Genomic DNA, 18565 nt, shown 5'->3' with positions numbered 1-18565 from the left:
TGTCCCACAAGATTTCCAAAGAAAAACACCTTATCTTACAGTTACACATTCAGTGCCATAGATGACTAAAGTGTGATGTGTTTCGCCTTCCTTTTTTTTTTTTTTTTCAGTTGTTTTCTCTTCAAGGTAATCCGATATGGAACTGATCAAGTAATTAAACTGTTGTGACCTTGACTTTCCATTTTCCTCCATGTTGCTTAAACAGCCTGAAAAATACTATTTCACAGGTGGAGCGTTTTGAAACTCGCATAACTTCACGTAGGGGTATTTCACATACTTCGACTAAATCAGTGTGGCAACTTTTTTTGGTTCACTTGTGAACTCCACTGTTGACTCAGAATGAAAGGAGACCGATAATGTTATGATGCAACCAAGACGTTGCAACGCGTGTGTCTTTTGTAAGGCAGAAATTTCCTGAGATGAGGTCAAAGAGAGGACTGTACAGCTCCGCGTTGAGTAACAGCAGCGTTATACAGTATATTGTATAACTGCCTTGACGTGAGTCAGACACCAGGGGGCGCTAAAGTACGTGACATAACCGTCCATGTGCTTGACTCCATCTGAGCAACTACATAAAACATCTTAAATCCAAACATGCCAAGCGTTCCAATTTAGCTCTCTAGACAATGAATCATCATCATCATCATCATCATAATGATGATAATGATCATAATAATAACAATAACAATAATAACAATAACAATAATAACAATAACAACAATAACAATAAGAAGAAGAAGAAGAAGAAGAAGAAGAAGAAGAAGAAGAAGAAGAAGAAGAAGAAAGGCGTGTCAATGTATTATATTAGTACTTTATTTTCTTTATGCTATCAATCTATATTATATTATATATTATATTATATATGTGCTTGCAATGTAATTGATGTGATTAATAATAATAATAATAATCATAATAATACACAATACATGTACTGTGCACGTACTCAATATTACATCAGCTTATTACTCATTTTACCCGCAGTTCCAGTCCTCGTTAGGTGAGTCAAAGGGGGAACCCGTTGCACTATGCTAGGAAGTCATCATGCGCTCGACACACTTTACACGTCAGAGAGAGAGGGGGGGGGGGGGGGGGGAATCACTGGTATTGAAACCTTGAATTATTTATTCGACAAAAAGGGACGTAAAAGACAGTTTGAAGAAGGCCAAGTTAGCAGCGGCGACATCTTGTGTGGTGCGCAGGAAGTAAAGCGGCGACATTTACAACACACTCGTTCCGACGAGTTGGTTTATTTTTCACAGTTTTTTAACGGTTCAAATAAAAGACCGCCGCGTCGAGATGCTGTAAAAAAATAGAGGCTCGGTTGTGAGGTCTGTCTGTCTGTCTGTCTGTCTGTCTCACACCCACTGCCGCATCCTGAATGGGACGTGACTTGCACCACGCCGGTCTGTTCCGCAAGGCTCAGCCCCGCCCACCTCGTCATTAGCATGTCGCTACGTCACTGCTGCCTTTAAGTGACGGCAGGCTTCAGTTGACGGCACCACTGCTGCGGCGGAGCTGTACTCAGGAGGAGCGGATAACATTCCATTTGGCCTATTCCACCTTTACTCTACCGAAGAGCGACGGTAAGTTCGACCGAGCAGTCTGGCTCGTTTGTTGCGGTAGAATGTGCTCGTCTGCTCCCCGCACCGAGCGCTTCGCTACGTGGGTGGGAGTGGGGCGTGACGCCCGCATGCGCCCCGGAGGTCGAGAGAGGCTGAGGCTGGTCACGGTCTACGGTCGTGACAGGTCCACTCAATTCATCCGCGTGAGATCTGTGCATAGTAAAAGATGGATGCCGGGTGTTCTCCCTCCGCTGAAGCAACAGGGCTCCGGCCTCTGACTGACTCGCCTACTTGTTGCGGCGACGCTCGTATCCGTGTACTGAATGGCTTTTAAACGTGATGTCACATGTAATCACGTTTTTATCAAATGATCGTAATCGCTGCGCGAGGATGATTAAAAAAACACAAAAAACGAAAAGTGTAGTAACCCGTAATTAATACAATTAACCCCTACGATGGGGGGGGGGGGGGGGGGGGGGATCCGGACGTGCTTCCGTCCTGGTTTCGTGTCGATGCCCACTTACATAACAGCGGTCCCAGCAGGCAGCTGTCTAACTGGCACAGGAACTGCACCGCAATCATCCACCCAAAGGATGGAAGTGCTGTCTGGAAACGGAGCTGGAAACATTTCGCCGCTGGCGCCAACAGCCTGTGTGCTTGGCGAGCTTTATAGTAAAGGTATCACTGTCATCATGAAGGAGTAGTGACCTACCTAGTTCACCTAGTCAGACCAGGACTGGTCGCACCCTAAACCCTTTTGGCAACAAAAGATGATCCGCAACATTCTCTGGAAGCACAAGGGGAGCGACCTTCTCCTCTTCCTGCTGGTCAAATTACCTTTGGACTCGTCGTCTGGTGGATTTTATTTAGTGTTTGTGAAAGCAATGGAAGGGGGGTTGACCCTCTCTTGCCATGAATGATGAGAAATACCAGATAGGCCTACCAAACCTCAGCTGTGATACCTGACACCACGACAGAGCTCAGCAACCCTTCGCTGACTGCTCCCACACACACATCGAATTACGTAATTGCCAGTGTGTGGGGGGGAAAAAATGGGGAATGAGTGTTCTGGCCTCCTTTAAGCAGTCTGCCGGTGCCAAGCACCTTCTCCTCCCGAGTCACTGGAATTAAAGTAATCCCGAATTTGACAAAATCTCCCGTTTTTACTCTGTGGTTTTAAATTCTCTCAGCTATAATAATCCCTCTGCTAATCCTCATCCGGTCATGCAAGAGTAATAATTTAGCTGATTTTTATACAGTGGTACTTTCAGTGGTTGGGGGGGGGGAATGAAAGTGTGTCCTGTAGTGATCTGCTGTAATCCATCCTGAAAGTGAGCAAAGGTTTGCGTTGTGAAGGTCGTGCAGCTCACATTCGGGTCCAGGCGAGTGAGTAGCAAAGCAGAGGAAGAGATAATTGGATAAAGGGATCTTCACTATGGACGGCCCCACTTACTGTATCCTACGATTGTGTGCAAACTAAGCGTGAAGAGGTCTCAGAGAAGTTCTGCCACAAAGGTATTAAGAGAGCAATAATCCTGTCAACGCTACGTGCCTGAAGCCCAGACAGCAACCTGGCCGCGGTCGCCGCGGTCGCCGTGGTCGCCGAGGTCAACGGCCACCACGGAGAGTAGAGAGAGAGAGACCCTATCTCGCTCTGCCAAACCAGGAAGCACAGATAAAAAAGAGTGTGACGTGAAATGGCGATGGGCTGCAGTACTTTCCCAGGCCACCGTTGCCATGGAGATGCAGAGCGGCGCTGTCGAGGTGCGAGGTTAACCGTCTCTCAGCCCATGTATGGAAGAAAAGTTCCTCTGACTGGTGGCGCTTTTACAAGAGGGCTGTAATTTCTGATTGTTGAAAACACAACACTTTGTCGGTCGCGGGTCGGGGGAGCAAGCTTTTTATTTCTGTAGGTGGCTTTGAAAAGGGAAATCCGATTTTGAGTCGCTACAGGAAGTGCCTCCGTGTGTGGCCCTGTTAGTTCGCTGTTTTTCTCTCTGTCTTCGCCTTTCCTTTTTCTGTCTCTTTCCTTTTCCAGGCCCCCCACTCCACTCCACAAGGTCAGATTTCCAGTTTAAATGTGACATTCCGCCTGCCCTTTCCCCTCCCCCGACCTCGACGACGCCCCTTGTGCATTTGTTTAGGCCCTCACCCTCCTCCACTGCTGGTTTCTCTTTGCACAGATGTCCACCAAGGAGAAGCTGATCAGCCATGTCATGAAGGAGGAGCCTGTGGGCTGCAGGAACAAGGTGACGGTGGTGGGCGTCGGCATGGTGGGCATGGCCTCCGCCATCAGCGTCCTGCTCAAGGTGAGTGGGGCCCAACTGAGAGACAATGAGAGGGGACAGATGTTGCGCGGGTGGAAAAGAGAGAAGAAAGGCCGACTATGTGGACAGTCTGACAGACAAATGAGTCCTGGTTAATTATTAAGACTTGATGGAATGAGAAGTAAATATGAATGAGTCAGCACATCGAGAACACGGCCTCTTTATCCCACAATCAAAGAATAAAGCGCCTCGCAGAATAGCCAGTGAATGGTCGGGTGTGCACCAGCACTTCCTCACTACTGATCCCAAAGATCCAGGCGGCTTCATGAAACAAATTAGAAAAGGAAACCATGTGTTTCCTGACCCGTTCACCAGTGGGTCCCTGCCAGACCCTGAAGAATGCAGGTCGCAAATCTCGCAAATGTTTACACAAGGCAGAGATGAATGGCGGTGTTTGGACCGCATTACTAACAGGAAATAACACTGGGCCCTAAGGCTGACGCACAGTAATAACCGTCTGGCGGGTGAGTTATCGCAGTGACTTATCCTATGCTGTCCCGTGCACCAGGACTTGTGCGACGAGCTGGCGCTGATCGACGTGATGGAGGACAAGCTGAAGGGTGAGGCCATGGACCTGCAGCACGGCTCCCTCTTCCTGAAGACGCACAAGATCGTGGCCGACAAAGGTGAGCGAGGGTGACAAGGCCGCCGACCTTTGATGACCCGGAAAAAGCGCCGCGGTCTCACCTCAGCGTCGCCCCCTCTGGCTCTTTCCCAGACTACAGCGTGACAGCCAACTCCAAGGTGGTGGTGGTGACGGCCGGCGCTCGCCAGCAGGAGGGCGAGAGCCGCCTCAACCTGGTGCAGCGCAACGTCAACATCTTCAAGTTCATCATCCCCAACATTGTCAAGTACAGCCCCAACTGCATCCTGATGGTGGTGTCCAACCCAGGTTCGTCATGCAGGGCTTAGTCTTTTTTATTTATTTTATTAGAAAGGCAAATTTCCATCACACACATTAATTACAAAGTTAGTCGGAGCAGAACTGGGGAGCGCACCACTTCAGAACATCTCGATGTCACATTGAAAAAGGATGGATAGAGTTCTACATAGCACAGGCACGTTCATATGAAAGCAGGCATTCGTTCCTGATTGAAATGTGAAGCTGTGCCACCACTTCTGCTCCGTGGCCAGTCACAGTGAAGTGTCCATCGTTCCACTCAGTTCCGACCATTTGGAGTGCCCCCCCTCATCCACAATCCACTCCACACACACACACACACACACACACACACACGTGCACTCAAACTATGGTTAGTAGTTGGGCTGCACTGATGCTGATACCAGTATCAGGTATCGGTAGCGCGGTTACACAGGTCGCTCTTTTTAAAAGGTTTTTATTCCGTTTTTTGCTATTTCCAGTGGACATCCTGACCTACGTGGCCTGGAAGCTGAGCGGCTTCCCTCGCCACCGTGTCATCGGCTCCGGCACCAACCTGGACTCGGCCCGTTTCCGCCACCTCATGGGCGAGAAGCTCCACCTCCACCCGTCCAGCTGCCACGGCTGGATCGTCGGCGAGCACGGAGACTCCAGCGGTATGCCGGCCGGCCGCCTGCCTAAAAATAACCCTCGGCCGGGGTCCCATGCAGCTGCGCCTCAATATCACTTTGCTCATCCTGTTCCTTTTTCCTCACAGTGCCCGTGTGGAGCGGCGTCAACGTCGCAGGCGTGTCCCTCCAGACCCTCAACCCTCAGATGGGCACCGACGGCGACAGCGAGAACTGGAAGGCCGTCCACAAGATGGTGGTCGACGGGTGAGTCGAAAGGATCCGCCTCAAACAATCACTCCGACGCTCCTCATTTCCAAGTCGACCAAAGTGGGCATCGTGCTCGCTCACCAGCTCCTCCGCCGTCAGATTTCGGGGGGGGGGTTTAGTTGAGACCCGCCGTCGGCTTGGACAATGGTGTTAAAAAACACCAGCGTGCCGCGAGCGGCCGAGCTGATAATCCTCAGCCAGGAATTCAAACATGGCTTTGGGCCAAAAGACAAGCGAAGGCAGCCGGAGCGCTGCTCCAGCGAGGGTTCGCCACCGTCGGTGCACTTGTGAAAACACGGCCCAACCCAGTCACGTTGCCGTGACGTGCGACACAACACACCCAGGTGCTTTATCTCCTGGCGCGCTGCCTATCAGCCGTTCCTGAGTAACAACGCGCCTTTTACATTGAAAAAATCCCATAGAAGATAATATAAAATGACTCACTTTTTAGCCTCTTAATGTATTGATACCCTCTCAGTGTGAAAGCTGTTTAGATGCACACAAAGCTGATATTCTGGGAGGAGTTGAGGGGAAAAGGCTCACGTTCCTTTTAAAGCACCTGACAATGGAATTATTATTTTCAGACCAATTAAGTGAAACTGGATCATTTTCAACGTCACACCTGACATCATCTCACATTGGTTTAAGAAAAAAAAAAAAAAAAAAAAAAAAAAAAAAAGCACAAGTAGTTCTGTTCTAGTCTAACACCGCCGGGTTCTGTCTCATCACTTCGCTCTAAATAAAATGATGCAACAGTTGATCAGGAAGCTCGGCTGTTGCGCCACATGTTTGTGCTCCCTTTTGACCTGATGCGTTTCGCAACAGATGGCGGCGGTGGGCCGATGGAGGTCAGCCGTGCACGGCACAATGGTTTGTTAGCCAAGAGTGTTTGCGAAGGTTTCAGACTGTTTTCTAAAAGAGGCCAGACAAGGCGCGCTCGTCTCACAGGGTCCAGGCCAGGCAGAAAGAGAAGCAGTGGAGGTTCTGTTTTCTCCTGGGAGAACAGCAGTTCAGTTTTTTTTTTTAAGATGTTTGGACACTGTTGGAATGTATAACACAGGAAGTCATCCTTGTTTGCTCGTAGTTACATTCTTTTAACCCTTGAAGGCCCAGTGTCTGACATTTGAAGTGGCCAATTTGCAATTTGTTGTTAATTCGATAAAATCATTACCAAGGAATCAATATTTAGTTTTCTTTTGCTCATAATACGCATTTATATTTACTTAAGGAGTGAGTCCGACCTTTGGGGTGCGGCCACCATATATCTACAGTAGCCAAGAGTGTTAAGATTGTCGGCTGACATCAAAGCTGATATCAGGAAGCCCTGAGCTGAAGTGGGACATCGGTAAACAGGGATTGAAAATTGTGCTTGCTTATCATTCAGTGCTACTCAGTCTCACACACTGGGCCTTTAAAGAGATGTAGCGCATCAAAATTTAGACCCAAACCTTTCGCCTTCCCTCACTGAACTCTCAATGAAGTAAATTTAATCATTCACAGCAGTAAGCAAACACACACCATTAGTGACAGACGACCATCAGTGTTCGACATCAGAGGAAGAGAATAAAGTGGAAGTCACAGCCGTCTCCGGTCGCAGCGTGACGGCGGCAGACGCGCTATTTTAAAGTTGAGAAGTCGCACCCTTCACTTCTAATATCGTCCCTCGCTGTGTGTCCTGTGCTGCAGAGCCTACGAGGTCATCAAGCTGAAGGGCTACACTTCCTGGGCCATCGGCATGTCTGTGGCCGACCTGGTGGAGAGCATCCTGAAGAACATGCACAAGGTGCACCCGGTGTCCACGCTGGTCCAGGTGAGGAGAGTCGAGAGCACGGTTCCACTTCCTCCTCCGAGTGTGTTCTCCCCCCTGGCTAACTCCCACCTGACTCCATCACCTCGCAGGGCATGCACGGCGTGAAGGACGAGGTCTTCCTCAGCGTCCCCTGCGTCCTGGGCAACAGCGGCCTCACCGACGTAATTCACATGACGCTGAAGCCCGACGAGGAGAAGCAGTTGGTGAAGAGCGCCGAGACCCTGTGGGGCGTGCAGAAGGAGCTGACCCTGTGAAGAGCGTCCCTCTGAAGAGCAGAGCCCCTCGCTGCGCGGCCGACTCGCGCCTGATCAACCCCCCACCTCCAAAACGGGCAGCCGGAACCTCTTGAAATATCTCAAAAAGGAGTTTTAGTAGCTAAACCAGCGGAGGCCAGGTGTAGCTTCACATGTTAGCACTTGGTCCTTGTCGTTTTTATGTGCGTCACACCCTGCCCCCTCCCCCCCCTAAATTAAAAAAAAAAAACAAGAAGACACAAACACACACACTTATGCAGTAACTTGCCTTTGAGCTCACCCCAGGTTTAGAGTTGGGGGGCGGGGGGTATTTGTTGTCCTGTCGAAACAAGAAAACTAAGGCCTTTACCAATTACGCATCCACCATGTGTTACTGTGCACTGTTGCTTCTCCTGTACACTCCTCGTCTCGACTTCCTATTTATTGTGTGTTCTGTGATTGTTGCCACTTGTGTCCTTTTCCATTTGCCGATCTCTCTCTCATCTGTTTTTTTTTTTTGTTTTGTTTTTTTAATTTGGCACTCGATGGAGACATTCCGTTTTAACCAGGGCCGCGACGACGGTGGGATTCTAAATGCTGCAATTCATCCGCACCAAAGTACCTTATCAGGTCACGAAATCTGCCGCTTGGTGCAAGAAGTCGTTTACATGTCTAACCTCAAGTGCTCCGTTGGATTAAACAGAAAAAAAAAAAAAAACACGGGCCGAGTTCAAAAAAACGCAACCGTAAGCCAGAGAGACGATTATTGAAGTCGCTTGGTTTGCCGTGCCGCTTCTCAGAGCAGAGATGACAGAGAGCCGGTGGGGAAGAGTCAGCGGCAATCACAAGCTGTCATCTTGTTATGAATCATAACAGAAGGTAACAATCCAGAAGGTGTTTCCTTCACACCCAAAACGCCCTCGAAGGGTTTTTGTATTTATATTGTTTTCCTCCACCTTGCTCCAAGGAAAAGATTATAGATCATTGATGGTATTATTTATAACTGTTAATAGTGTTATAATCTATTTATGTGTCAGTGTTACATTAGATGTCTATTAAAACACCACACACATGGAAGAACTGTACCTGTTACTTTTATTTGACGTGGTATCAAATAAATCTGGTGGGATACTGATAGAAAACCTGCGCTTTGTCCGTCTCTGCTTGCCACCGCCTCTGTTTACAGTCCCCCTGCTGTACGACGGGCCGGTTGGGGTACACACAATTCACAGAAGAGCCGACTCGGCAGCTTTCGCCGCACAACCACAAGTCAGCACGAGGCAGATCAGGGTTTTTTTTTTATGCACGAGGTCAAAACGAGGCCCCCGCGCTTCCAAATGTGAGCACGTCACCGGGCTGCCGACCCTGCCGCAAGCCGGCAACAGGTGTGAGAACAGAGCAAAAAAACCGGCTCAATAAATGCAATGATCACACAACAGTGAACAGAGATCAAATCACATTTCCTTTAATGTGTAGTGATCTACATAATTCTAAAGATATAAAATAACAGGTGGATTACGGTGGAATTGGAAACAAGAGAAACAAAAATAACAGTAGATTTTCTATCATACAATCAAAGTGCATTTAGTAAAAAGGCTAACTTAAACGAGACCTGTTTGCAAAGCTTACATAAGTTACCTTTGAGAAGTAGAATAATCTTTTTTTTTTGTACCCTTGTACACTATATTTATTCACAACCTGTTGGATGTGTTCACCGAGTGCCTACCGCCCTCAGCAGCACAGACAACCAGCGGGGAAACGACAGAGAAAAGCTGAGGGAAATGACAAACTTTTCTATGCATACTTACGAGAACCTGCCACCACCGAAAAACAAGAGACAGAGTAAACCAGCCAGTTAACACAACCGACAGCTCTATGGAGTCAGACTGTCACGGTAGACCTGAGCCGTACTGCGAAAACCTCAAGAGACGAAACAGAACAGAGGGGGAAGACGGAGGTGAAAAAACTTGGCTCTTGCAATCAAACAGCGGGGGGACAAAACACAATTTTGGATTCACGTCCACGACACGGCACCTGGAGTGATCATCACTCTGTGGACAAAAGAACTTCCCTTTCTATACGATCACGTTGATCTCACTCGGGTGAGTCTGTGTGTGTGTGTGTGTGTGTGTGTGTGTGTGTGTGTGTGTGTGGGGAGGGGGTTGCTGGTCTTGAAACTGCATCACTGTTCTGGACACACAAAAATCTCAAGCTAGTCAGCTCGAGAACTAAAACAACGCGGACATTTCAATGTGCCACACACATTTGAGGACTCTCTTATTTGGCGATTGCATGTTTGTGCTGTGTAGACGTGTCCTATCAGGGGTTATGACGAGGGCAGATCTTACAACTCTAATTTAGGAGGAGTTACAAAAAGACTTTGAAAAAAACAAAGCATCAAGAAAGAGAGGGAGGGCGGGAGTGAGGGAGGGAGGGGACGAGAAGACACGACTGTTCTCCAGCTTGCCGCTGCGTGTCAGTACAGGTCGCTCAGGCCGGCAGTCTTGCGGGCTTTTTGCATGAGGGCGCGGAGCTGGAACTGCTTCCTGGAAAGAAGACGCACGTGCTGCAATGACAGAGACAAATAGTCGGTCAGGCACACAGGCAGGCAGGCAGGCATGCAGGCTGAAAACAAACAGGACTGTATACGCTCAGTCAGGCCCTGCTTGGTCATCACATCACTTGTTAACAGGTAGAGCTTCCAATAGAGTTACCTTGCTGGAAAAATAACAAGCGTGAGGCACTCTGGAGGTAGCAGCTTTCAAAAGCCTGTTACATCACAGCTCATTTAAAAGCAGAGGCGCACGGCAACACGCTGCAACCGTCAGGGCCTTGGTTATATATATGTCAATTCTACGGAAGCGTCCTTTATTAAAGTGTGTTTGAACTGCTTGATAAGCCGTGATTTCATAAGCCGTCTCCATATTTTCCATAGGTTTCAGCTAGTGTGTGTGTGTGTGTGTGTGTGTGTCTAAGGTAAGTCTACACAATGTCCAGCTGCATTTATCTTTTAATTATTTCATCAAACAAAACCCGTCAGGTCTCAGAACTCTGTTTACAAAGCGATGTTCTTCCACATAAAAGATTGATTTTTTAAATTTTTTTTTAATGAGAATAATTCTGGAATAATTGTGGACCAGAATCTTAACAGTGTACACTGAGTGCTTAACGTGAAGACTTCCTAGTGAAGACGTCCTAGTGAAGACTTCCAACTTCCTAGTGAAGACTTCCTAGTGAAGACTTCCTAGTGTAGACTTCCGAGTGTAGACTTCCAACTTCCTAGTGAAGACTTCCTAGTGAAGACTTCCTAGTGTAGACTTCCTAGTGAAGACTTCCTAGTGAAGACTTCCAAGCGAAGACTTCCTAGTGAAGACTTCCTAGTGAAGACTTCCTAGTGTAGACTTCCTAGTGAAGACTTCCTAGTGAAGACTTCCAAGCGAAGACTTCCTAGTGAAGACTTCCTAGTGAAGACTTCCTAGTGTAGACTTCCAAGCGAAGACTTCCTAGTGTAGACTTCCTAGTGTAGACTTCCTAGTGAAGACTTCCTAGTGAAGACTTCCTAGTGAAGACTTCCAAGGGAAGACTTCCTAGTGAAGACTTCCTAGTGTAGACTTCCAAGCGAAGACTTCCTAGTGAAGACTTCCTAGTGAAGACTTCCTAGTGAAGACTTCCTAGTGAAGACTTCGGGGACTGACACCGCTGCTGTGACACGGTGCAGCTTAACTAAGCACACAGTTTAAAGGTGACGCTTGGTCTCAGTGGCGGCCACGTCGACGTGGTCACCTTGAGGAAAACCTCCAGGTCGATGACGCCCCTGCGAAGGGCCTCTCCCAGGTAGAAGATGGTGTCCTCGATGGCGTTTTCTTCGGCGTACAGGTTCAGGATCTGCTTGTACAGTGGCGCTGTGGGCACGATGACGTCATCGATGTCGTTGTTCTCCGATTGGTTTTCCATCTTCTCCAAGGCCTCGCTGAGCTCCTCGTCTTTCCTCTTCAGCAGCTCGATGTTCCGGTCGACCTCGGACTGTGGCACCGACACAACACAACGTTGTCATTTATCCTTCGTTAAAACCGCAACGCGACATGAAGAAGTGTCAACGACGCATCGGCGCCTTAACGGTGGCGCATTCTCACCACTTCCTGGTCCAGTCTTAAGACCATCTCCTCCAGTTTCTGGTGACCTTTCTTCAGGTCCTCCTCCGTCCGCTTCAGCGCGTCCAGCTCTGCCTGAGCCTTGTCCATTTCCTCCTTCATCCTCCAGCGGAGCTTGTCGCTCACAGCGGAAATCAGAGATGCGCGTATGGTGTCCTCGCCGATGGTGCCGTCTCTGCTTGGGCCTTCGGGAACAGAAGGTTGCAGGAGATTTAGGCAGCGACCAGAAAAAGCACTGAACTGCTCGGGCGACACTGAGTGTTTAGCAAAGGATTTATTAACGGACTGAGTCAAAAACATTTCAGTATCCAACAGGAAAAGAGAGTAAAAGCAAAACAGGGTGATCCTCTCATCCAGCAGCTGCTGAACATTCAGATTGCTTAGAGAAGCTTCCTGCTGAGACTGTTGCTCGGCTGGAGCTTCCCCCTGCCAGGAAGGGGTACACGGTCGGTCTCACCGGGGAGGAACAGACACCCGCCTGGGGGGTGTCGCTTGCTGCCCCCGGAGAGGCATCAGTGCCACTGTGACACTGCACAGGCCTGATTTTCAAACCTGCATGTTGTAGCACGCACCCACTCAGAAATGGAGGCAGAAAAAGAGATTACGGATGGACTTTCTGGAATTTCTCAAGAATTTACTGGCAGTCCAACATCGTGGACAAGTCTGAACGCTCTCATCTCCCGTTCACCCTTCGACTGCAGAACAAGAACGTGTATTAACAGAAAGTTCTTTGAGATAGGTGATAGACATGCACTCTCAAATTTAAATATAAAAAAAAAAGATTAAAGAGGTGCAGGGCTCGGGCAATTTGATGCAAAACAAATGAAGAGCAGTCCTGTTCTTATTTGCTTTTTATTTAAAACATTTCTTCAAATACAGGGACAGAGGACAACCCCTCCTCCTTTGCCTTCACTAAGTAAAATAGAGAAGGAAGTGAAAATACCAGGAGAATTTCAGAAGACGACACAATTTTCTTTGTCAGAGATTGAGTGAAATATACATCATAAATAACAAAGTGGCACCTAAACAGCGCTAACGTGTCATATCATCATGTAACCTGTTGTGTAAGCTCCGAGGGGATTGTGTTGATACCACTCTGTGCACAGTCTGGAGTCAGCACGACAAATGTCAGAGTTGACTGAGCTCAGACTGCGCGCAAACGTCTCTCTTTGACTAAATATAGGAGCAAGCTAGAAGCCCCCTCCCACTTAAGGGTGGTCCTTCACCACAATACTACACTGTGCTAATAGGCCATTGGTGTCGGCGCAACAGATGTGACAGTCACTGTTCCCATCCTAAATATAGCACACAGACTGTCTGAGGTACAGGACATAGGTTATATAGAGGGGCGGTCCTTCCCACCATTTGCCCTTTAAATGTCCTTTGCTCATGTTTCACATGCCCTTTCGACAGTGGCAAGGCGCACCACTTGGGCCATACCAGGGGTGGGAGAGTTGAAATCAAAAGGTCAAGAGTCTCCATGCAGGGTCAAGTGAAGAGCAGTGCAAGAAAGGAAAGCAGAGTTCATTTTTTTAGGGGTCAATTTAAGGGCAAATACGGGCGAAAGGATCCTGCTGTCCAAACTGATATTTTACTCTTGCTCTGCTTGTCTTGTGTGCAAAAGCTTTTCATCTAAATTTAAAATGCAAGATTAAAGTGAGACTCAACATTGATATGATTTGATTGGAATACTTTAATTTGGTCGAAATAAAGTATTAGAAGTGGTGGGTATTAGAAGTGTTAGATAATAACAAGGTTATTACTTAATAACATTGTTATGAGATAATGAAATGAATGGAAAGAGACAGAAATAAAAATAAACAGGACAAAAATAAAGTGACACGTACCCACTGTGGAAACTGGAGTCTGGGTGGGATAATGTGTCGATGCCCCAGTGGTGGGGTACGAGTTGCCCCCTGGGTACTGGTATCCTGGGTAGCCTCTGAAATTGGGTGTAACAGTGAAATGTGTTCAATTTTAATTTCAATTTTTATCTCTGGACAAGTTCACTTTTTTTGTGTGGTGGTAATTAGGTCCCTGAACAAATGTTAATACACACACAGTAAGTGTACGTTTCAATAACTCAACCCTGATGGCCTTGTTTTTCACCCACCCTCTTTGACTGCGGAGGAATATGAAGGAGTAAGCCAAGAGGGGTTTGTGCAGAAATACAAAGTGCATTGTGGAAAACAATGAAAGGCACTTGGCAAACATCTTACCCCGGGCTGGGATTCGGGCCGTAGGATGAAACGGCTGGCATGCCAGGCATGTAGGACGCTGGAGTATCAGGACAGGAGTGGACCAATCAGTCATGAGGACAACCAGGTCAAAAAAAAATCACTGTCACTTTAGTTCGCCAACAGGCGCGTTCACTTTAATCAGGCCTGCAACGTCCTGGTTGTACTTTAGCTCCACCTAGCGCTTCAGAAAATAACTGCACCAGCAACAGTATAAAATCCTGGGTGTGTATATTAGCAATAATTCTAACAATGGCTTATTCACTTTTTATCCAAGTATGAAAACCATGAAAAGAAACATGGCCAACAACAAATAAATCGTTTTATAATTTGCAACAATGAGAGAAACTTGAGAGACAATGCAACAATGAGAGAAACAATGAGAGAAAAATCACAACTTTCCATTGTGATTCCCACTACAATTAGTCTCAAAACTTTGTTAGGATTTATCCAAATGATGTTGGAACATGAAATAAATTTGGGGACATTCTGAAAGCATGCAACTGCAGAAATGTGTGGTTGAATTTCTATTCACAATCATTAGAATCAGAATCATCAGAATCATTATTCCAGCCGAGATGCCTGGGGCCTCGTGTACAAAAGACACTTAGGCACGAAAACCCGACGTACGCACGCTTCCACGTTCACGTTCAGATGTACAAAACATTTTTTCACCGTGGAAATGTGCGGTGCTTCACGTCAAGTCTTTAGCTTGCGTACGTACATTTCTACCCTTGCTCGTCCGTTGGCGACACTCACTGGTCAAGTCGGGAAAGGATTTCTGAAGCGGTTTCCAATAGGCTTCGACGAACAACACATTCATTTGTATCCATCAGTACCAAAGCATGCGCGCACAGAGGTGTGGAAAATTAAGCTAACAACGGCAGCATGGGCACTATGGAGGACGAGGTGAATAGAGCAGTTCGCCACCAAAGAATTTTAAGAGACCATCTGGACTTCACCAGCCGTGTCAAGTTCTGAAGGGCGGTTCTTTTATTGCGGCAAGAGATTCTGTCTTCAACGAATGATTGAGTGAAGCTGGTCTCCAGCTGGCATGGTGCGCAATGGTCGACTCTTAGGTGACTAAAAAGTGAATTAATTGTCTCGATGAATCCCCTGACAAAAGTAAAAGACTGTGAAGAATTTAATATTGGCCAAACTTACTTTCAATTTTCTTTTTGTTTTATATTTTATTTGCATTTGGTTTTATACTGCCTGCCAATATTTTGTCTCTTAACAAAAAAGAGGCGGTTATTGTTGCCCGCTGCCTTTAGGCTTTTTCTGATAACAAAAGCTGCCAGTAATTCATACCGTGTAGCTGTTAGCTGTATTTGAAACATCTTCACAATAGCATTTTAAAAATAAATAAATAAACAAAAAACAAATCAAAACTTGCTGGACGCGCTATGACATGTGTCTCATCTCTTCAGACTCTCATTCATTCATTGCCTGCGATATTAAATAAGACAGTAGCTGTTCTTTGTTGGGTGAAACTACAGTTTCTGAATTTTTTTTTTTTTTAAGCCTCCAGATTTGTGTGTGTGTTAAGCAGCCCCAAGTACGTCAAAGACGTGCGTAATGTTTAGTGACTTGATTTTCGCCGGCGCACATTTATAGTACGATCCGCGTTGGTGACGTGTAAAATGACTCAATGGAAGCCAATAATACATTTTGCCATTTGCACATGCTGTCGATTCTAATGTGCTTTTGTTTAATCGACCTGGTGACTTTGGTTTCCTTTGGAAGATGCGGCTGATGACGCTGCGGACGAAGCCCATTAATTAACTTTGTCTGTGGAGGTATTTACAGATCTTTCCGAGTTTCTACTTCGTTTCGAAGTGTTTCCAGCTTTTTGTCAATGAAGTTTTTCTTTTTCATGCTGAGATCAATTGCAGAATGGATTAAATTCCAACCCGCAAAGTTAATTTCGAACAATATGCATATGTATATGGAGACGTTCCGAGGGAGGAGCGGGGCTCACGCTCATGTGCGATCACTTCCACGATGACTGGGATGTTCAAAGGAAACGTGCGTGGATTCGTGCGTTCGCAACGTTTTGAACATCCGGATTTCTTTGGTCTAAAGTATTTTTCTGGATTTGAACGTATGTCAGGTTTTAGGATGAAATCCACGTTCGTCTTTGTACATGAGGCCCCTGGTCTCTCAATGCTATCAACCCAAGGATGTCCCTGATAATCAGTCCAGGGATCATCCTGGTTCTTCGAGAAGACCTTTCTAATCACTCAGTGCATAACAGCGACCACATTTTTTTTTTACTCACGATTTGGTGGTCCAGTGGCTTGGAAAGCTTGGTAGGGAGCTTGCGTAGTAGGTCGAGAAAACACAGGAGGCTCCTCTCCAAACACAACGATCATCACCTGGATCAGCCCATACAGGTCTGACTGAGGCTACACGACAGAGTGAACGACAAATCACGACCAAAGGAGCATAACGTCATGTCCTCATGTTAAATCCACACCAGCAAGCGACTGCCTCTGCAGTCAACACGGCGTAATGTCCGCACTTACATGCTTCCACTCGTGTAAATAAGGCAAGTAGATTTTGCCGTTGGCGTCAATGTGCTTTCCAGTTTTTATCATCATGGCGCTGGTAGGTTTGACAAAACATATTGGGGGGTTGTAGGGATACGTGTCCAGCAACCACAGGCATACGGGGATGTTGTAGACATTGCCTACAGAAAACACAGCATTTCATTACATGGAAATGACAATATGTGAAAATTAGTGTTTTAGTCAGTAACAACTTATTTACCTCTGTAGCTGACGGGGACAGTTCCTGCCAAGCTCATTAGGTCTCTTGAAGAGCCATCATTAAATACTGAAGGAGAAAGTTTTCAACAAGAGAAACAAATTGTATTTATATCAATGTTTTTTAGGTTATAAAAGTTGTGGTCCCCCACACAGGGCAGGAGGATCAGTATCTGTCATTATTACCGTATGCATCCATGACTGGTTTCAAATCCTTGTAGTTGGAGATGACAGTAATTATTTCCCGGACAGTGAGATCTCTGTATTTGTATTGCTGTGGAGCGGGGTGATTATGGAAATAAATAACAAGGCAGTCATTTCAATAAATGAACAAGTGCTAGCAATTAGATCAACTGCATTACATAAACAGACAAAGGGTGTACATGGCTTGGCCAAGGCAAATCTCTGTTAATTTACTCCGGTACAAGATGTAAATAATGATTTGTATAATATTCTGTTACAATCTATAACTGGTCTGCCTCTTGATGTTTTCTTTCGGCGTCAACTTTAGTGAACTGGGTGTTTTTTTGTTTTGTTTTGTTTTGTTTTGTGTTGTTGTTTTTAAAACAATCAAAATACTTCCATGACGTCAACGTGTATCGTTCACAGGTATTGCTAATACCTTAGACTACATCTTCCACAATAATAAATTAATGACTATGCTGGACAGCAACGTTCAATGCTATGGTCTCCCCTGAGACAACGCTTTCATTTTTACGTGATCAATTTAAGGAAACACCGTTGTGCTAACTTGCTAATGGTGTCAAGTTTGGTATCGACAACATTGGCAAACGTAGAGCTGACAAGCAAGTTATTTATTACTTAAGACGCTACACTCACCTTGAGCATTTTCTTTAAAGCGCCATCGTTGACAACTGCCATGGTTGTGGAGTGTTTGTTATGACTTGGTATGGGGGAAAAAAAGAGTAGAATGAGCGCTGACTGTACAGCCAGCTACAGTGACGGCTAACACAAGCTAAGGCTAACTAGCGTTCCTTAACAAATGCTAGGCTAATATTAACCCAGTTCCGGGCTCGATTTTTAGGAAGACACACGGTGTCTGATAAAGATGATTAATATATCAATTGCTGAATCCCAACTCTGTCACCAGAAAGCAAAATCACGACGAAACAGCCACTCAACACTTCTTAAAAATGTCCTAAACAAAACACTGGAGTCAGTCGACAGGAGGAATTTCCGGGCCTTTGGTGCGACTGCTTCCGGTCTGCGTGTGACGTAGCCACAAGGAAGTGGTTTTCAAATTGTGGTTCGGGGACCTCTTGAGGTTCTGAAGTAAATATATCTAATAATGTTTTTAAATGAAAAATATATATATATATATTGAATTGAATACTGTATTTATTAAATGTGTTTTTCCCATTAAATGCGATTACACTACATCCAATCAAAGATTTCATTCAATTGTATTATATATTTAAAAGAAAAAAGTCAGTATGAAGAAAGTTAAGTAAAATGTTACGATATAGCTCAGGCTTTTATAAGAAGGTTTCATTAAACAAAATAAAACATTTAACTTGTTGAAGTGCTTAAAGTTATAGTGTCATGGTCTCCGAGCCAACAATCTGCACCTGTGGTCTGCACTGCCTTTATTAACCGGTCTCCCGTGTTCCCCCGTTGCCAGATTATCTGTTTGCCTTGGGCCAGTAATCCAGCGGTTATCTCCCGCCGCCCACCCTGCGTGCCTCCGTCCCCGCTTGC

The 18565-nt window shown here is 46.2% G+C and overlaps 2 protein-coding genes across 2 annotated transcripts; one reads left to right on the top strand and one right to left on the bottom strand.

The window, feature by feature from the left end:
- Positions 1-1436: 1436 nt before the first annotated feature.
- ldha (lactate dehydrogenase A4) lies at positions 1437-8832 on the top strand. Its single transcript, XM_076050228.1, has 8 exons — positions 1437-1583; positions 3746-3871; positions 4398-4515; positions 4608-4781; positions 5252-5425; positions 5527-5644; positions 7334-7457; positions 7547-8832. Exons 2-8 carry the CDS (start codon positions 3746-3748, stop codon positions 7709-7711), a joined length of 999 nt encoding a protein of 332 aa, XP_075906343.1. The 5' UTR covers positions 1437-1583; the 3' UTR covers positions 7712-8832.
- Positions 8833-9139: 307 nt separating this feature from the next.
- On the bottom strand, positions 9140-18077 carry tsg101a (tumor susceptibility 101a). Its single transcript, XM_076050227.1, has 10 exons — positions 17687-18077; positions 17033-17120; positions 16851-16916; positions 16607-16770; positions 16360-16486; positions 14061-14118; positions 13689-13783; positions 11824-12026; positions 11474-11713; positions 9140-10256 (listed from the first exon to the last, which is right to left on the bottom strand). Exons 1-10 carry the CDS (start codon positions 17726-17728, stop codon positions 10167-10169), a joined length of 1173 nt encoding a protein of 390 aa, XP_075906342.1. The 5' UTR covers positions 17729-18077; the 3' UTR covers positions 9140-10166.
- Positions 18078-18565: the final 488 nt, after the last annotated feature.

This window comes from Nelusetta ayraudi, unplaced genomic scaffold, assembly GCF_046127955.1.
Source record: "Nelusetta ayraudi isolate G7.1 ecotype Tasmania unplaced genomic scaffold, CSIRO-AGI_Nayr_v1 ptg000125l, whole genome shotgun sequence".
In the NCBI taxonomy this organism is placed as follows: Eukaryota; Metazoa; Chordata; class Actinopteri; order Tetraodontiformes; family Monacanthidae; genus Nelusetta; species Nelusetta ayraudi.
The sequence above is the reverse complement of the archived record's forward strand: the minus strand, read 5'-3'. Positions and strand labels throughout refer to the sequence as shown.

Coding starts and splice junctions, on each gene's coding strand:
- ldha (XM_076050228.1), top strand. CDS start 3,746: ATGTCCACCAAGGAGAAGCTGATCAGCCATGTCATGAAGGAGGAGCCT. Junction 4,516..4,607: donor CAAGATCGTGGCCGACAAAG/GTGAGCGAGGGT, acceptor GCTCTTTCCCAG/ACTACAGCGTGACAGCCAAC. Junction 4,782..5,251: donor GATGGTGGTGTCCAACCCAG/GTTCGTCATGCA, acceptor TGCTATTTCCAG/TGGACATCCTGACCTACGTG.
- tsg101a (XM_076050227.1), bottom strand. CDS start 17,728: ATGGCAGTTGTCAACGATGGCGCTTTAAAGAAAATGCTCAAG. Junction 16,771..16,850: donor TGTCCCCGTCAGCTACAGAG/GTAAATAAGTTG, acceptor TGTTTTCTGTAG/GCAATGTCTACAACATCCCC. Junction 12,027..13,688: donor GACTCCAGTTTCCACAGTGG/GTACGTGTCACT, acceptor CTGTTCCCGAAG/GCCCAAGCAGAGACGGCACC.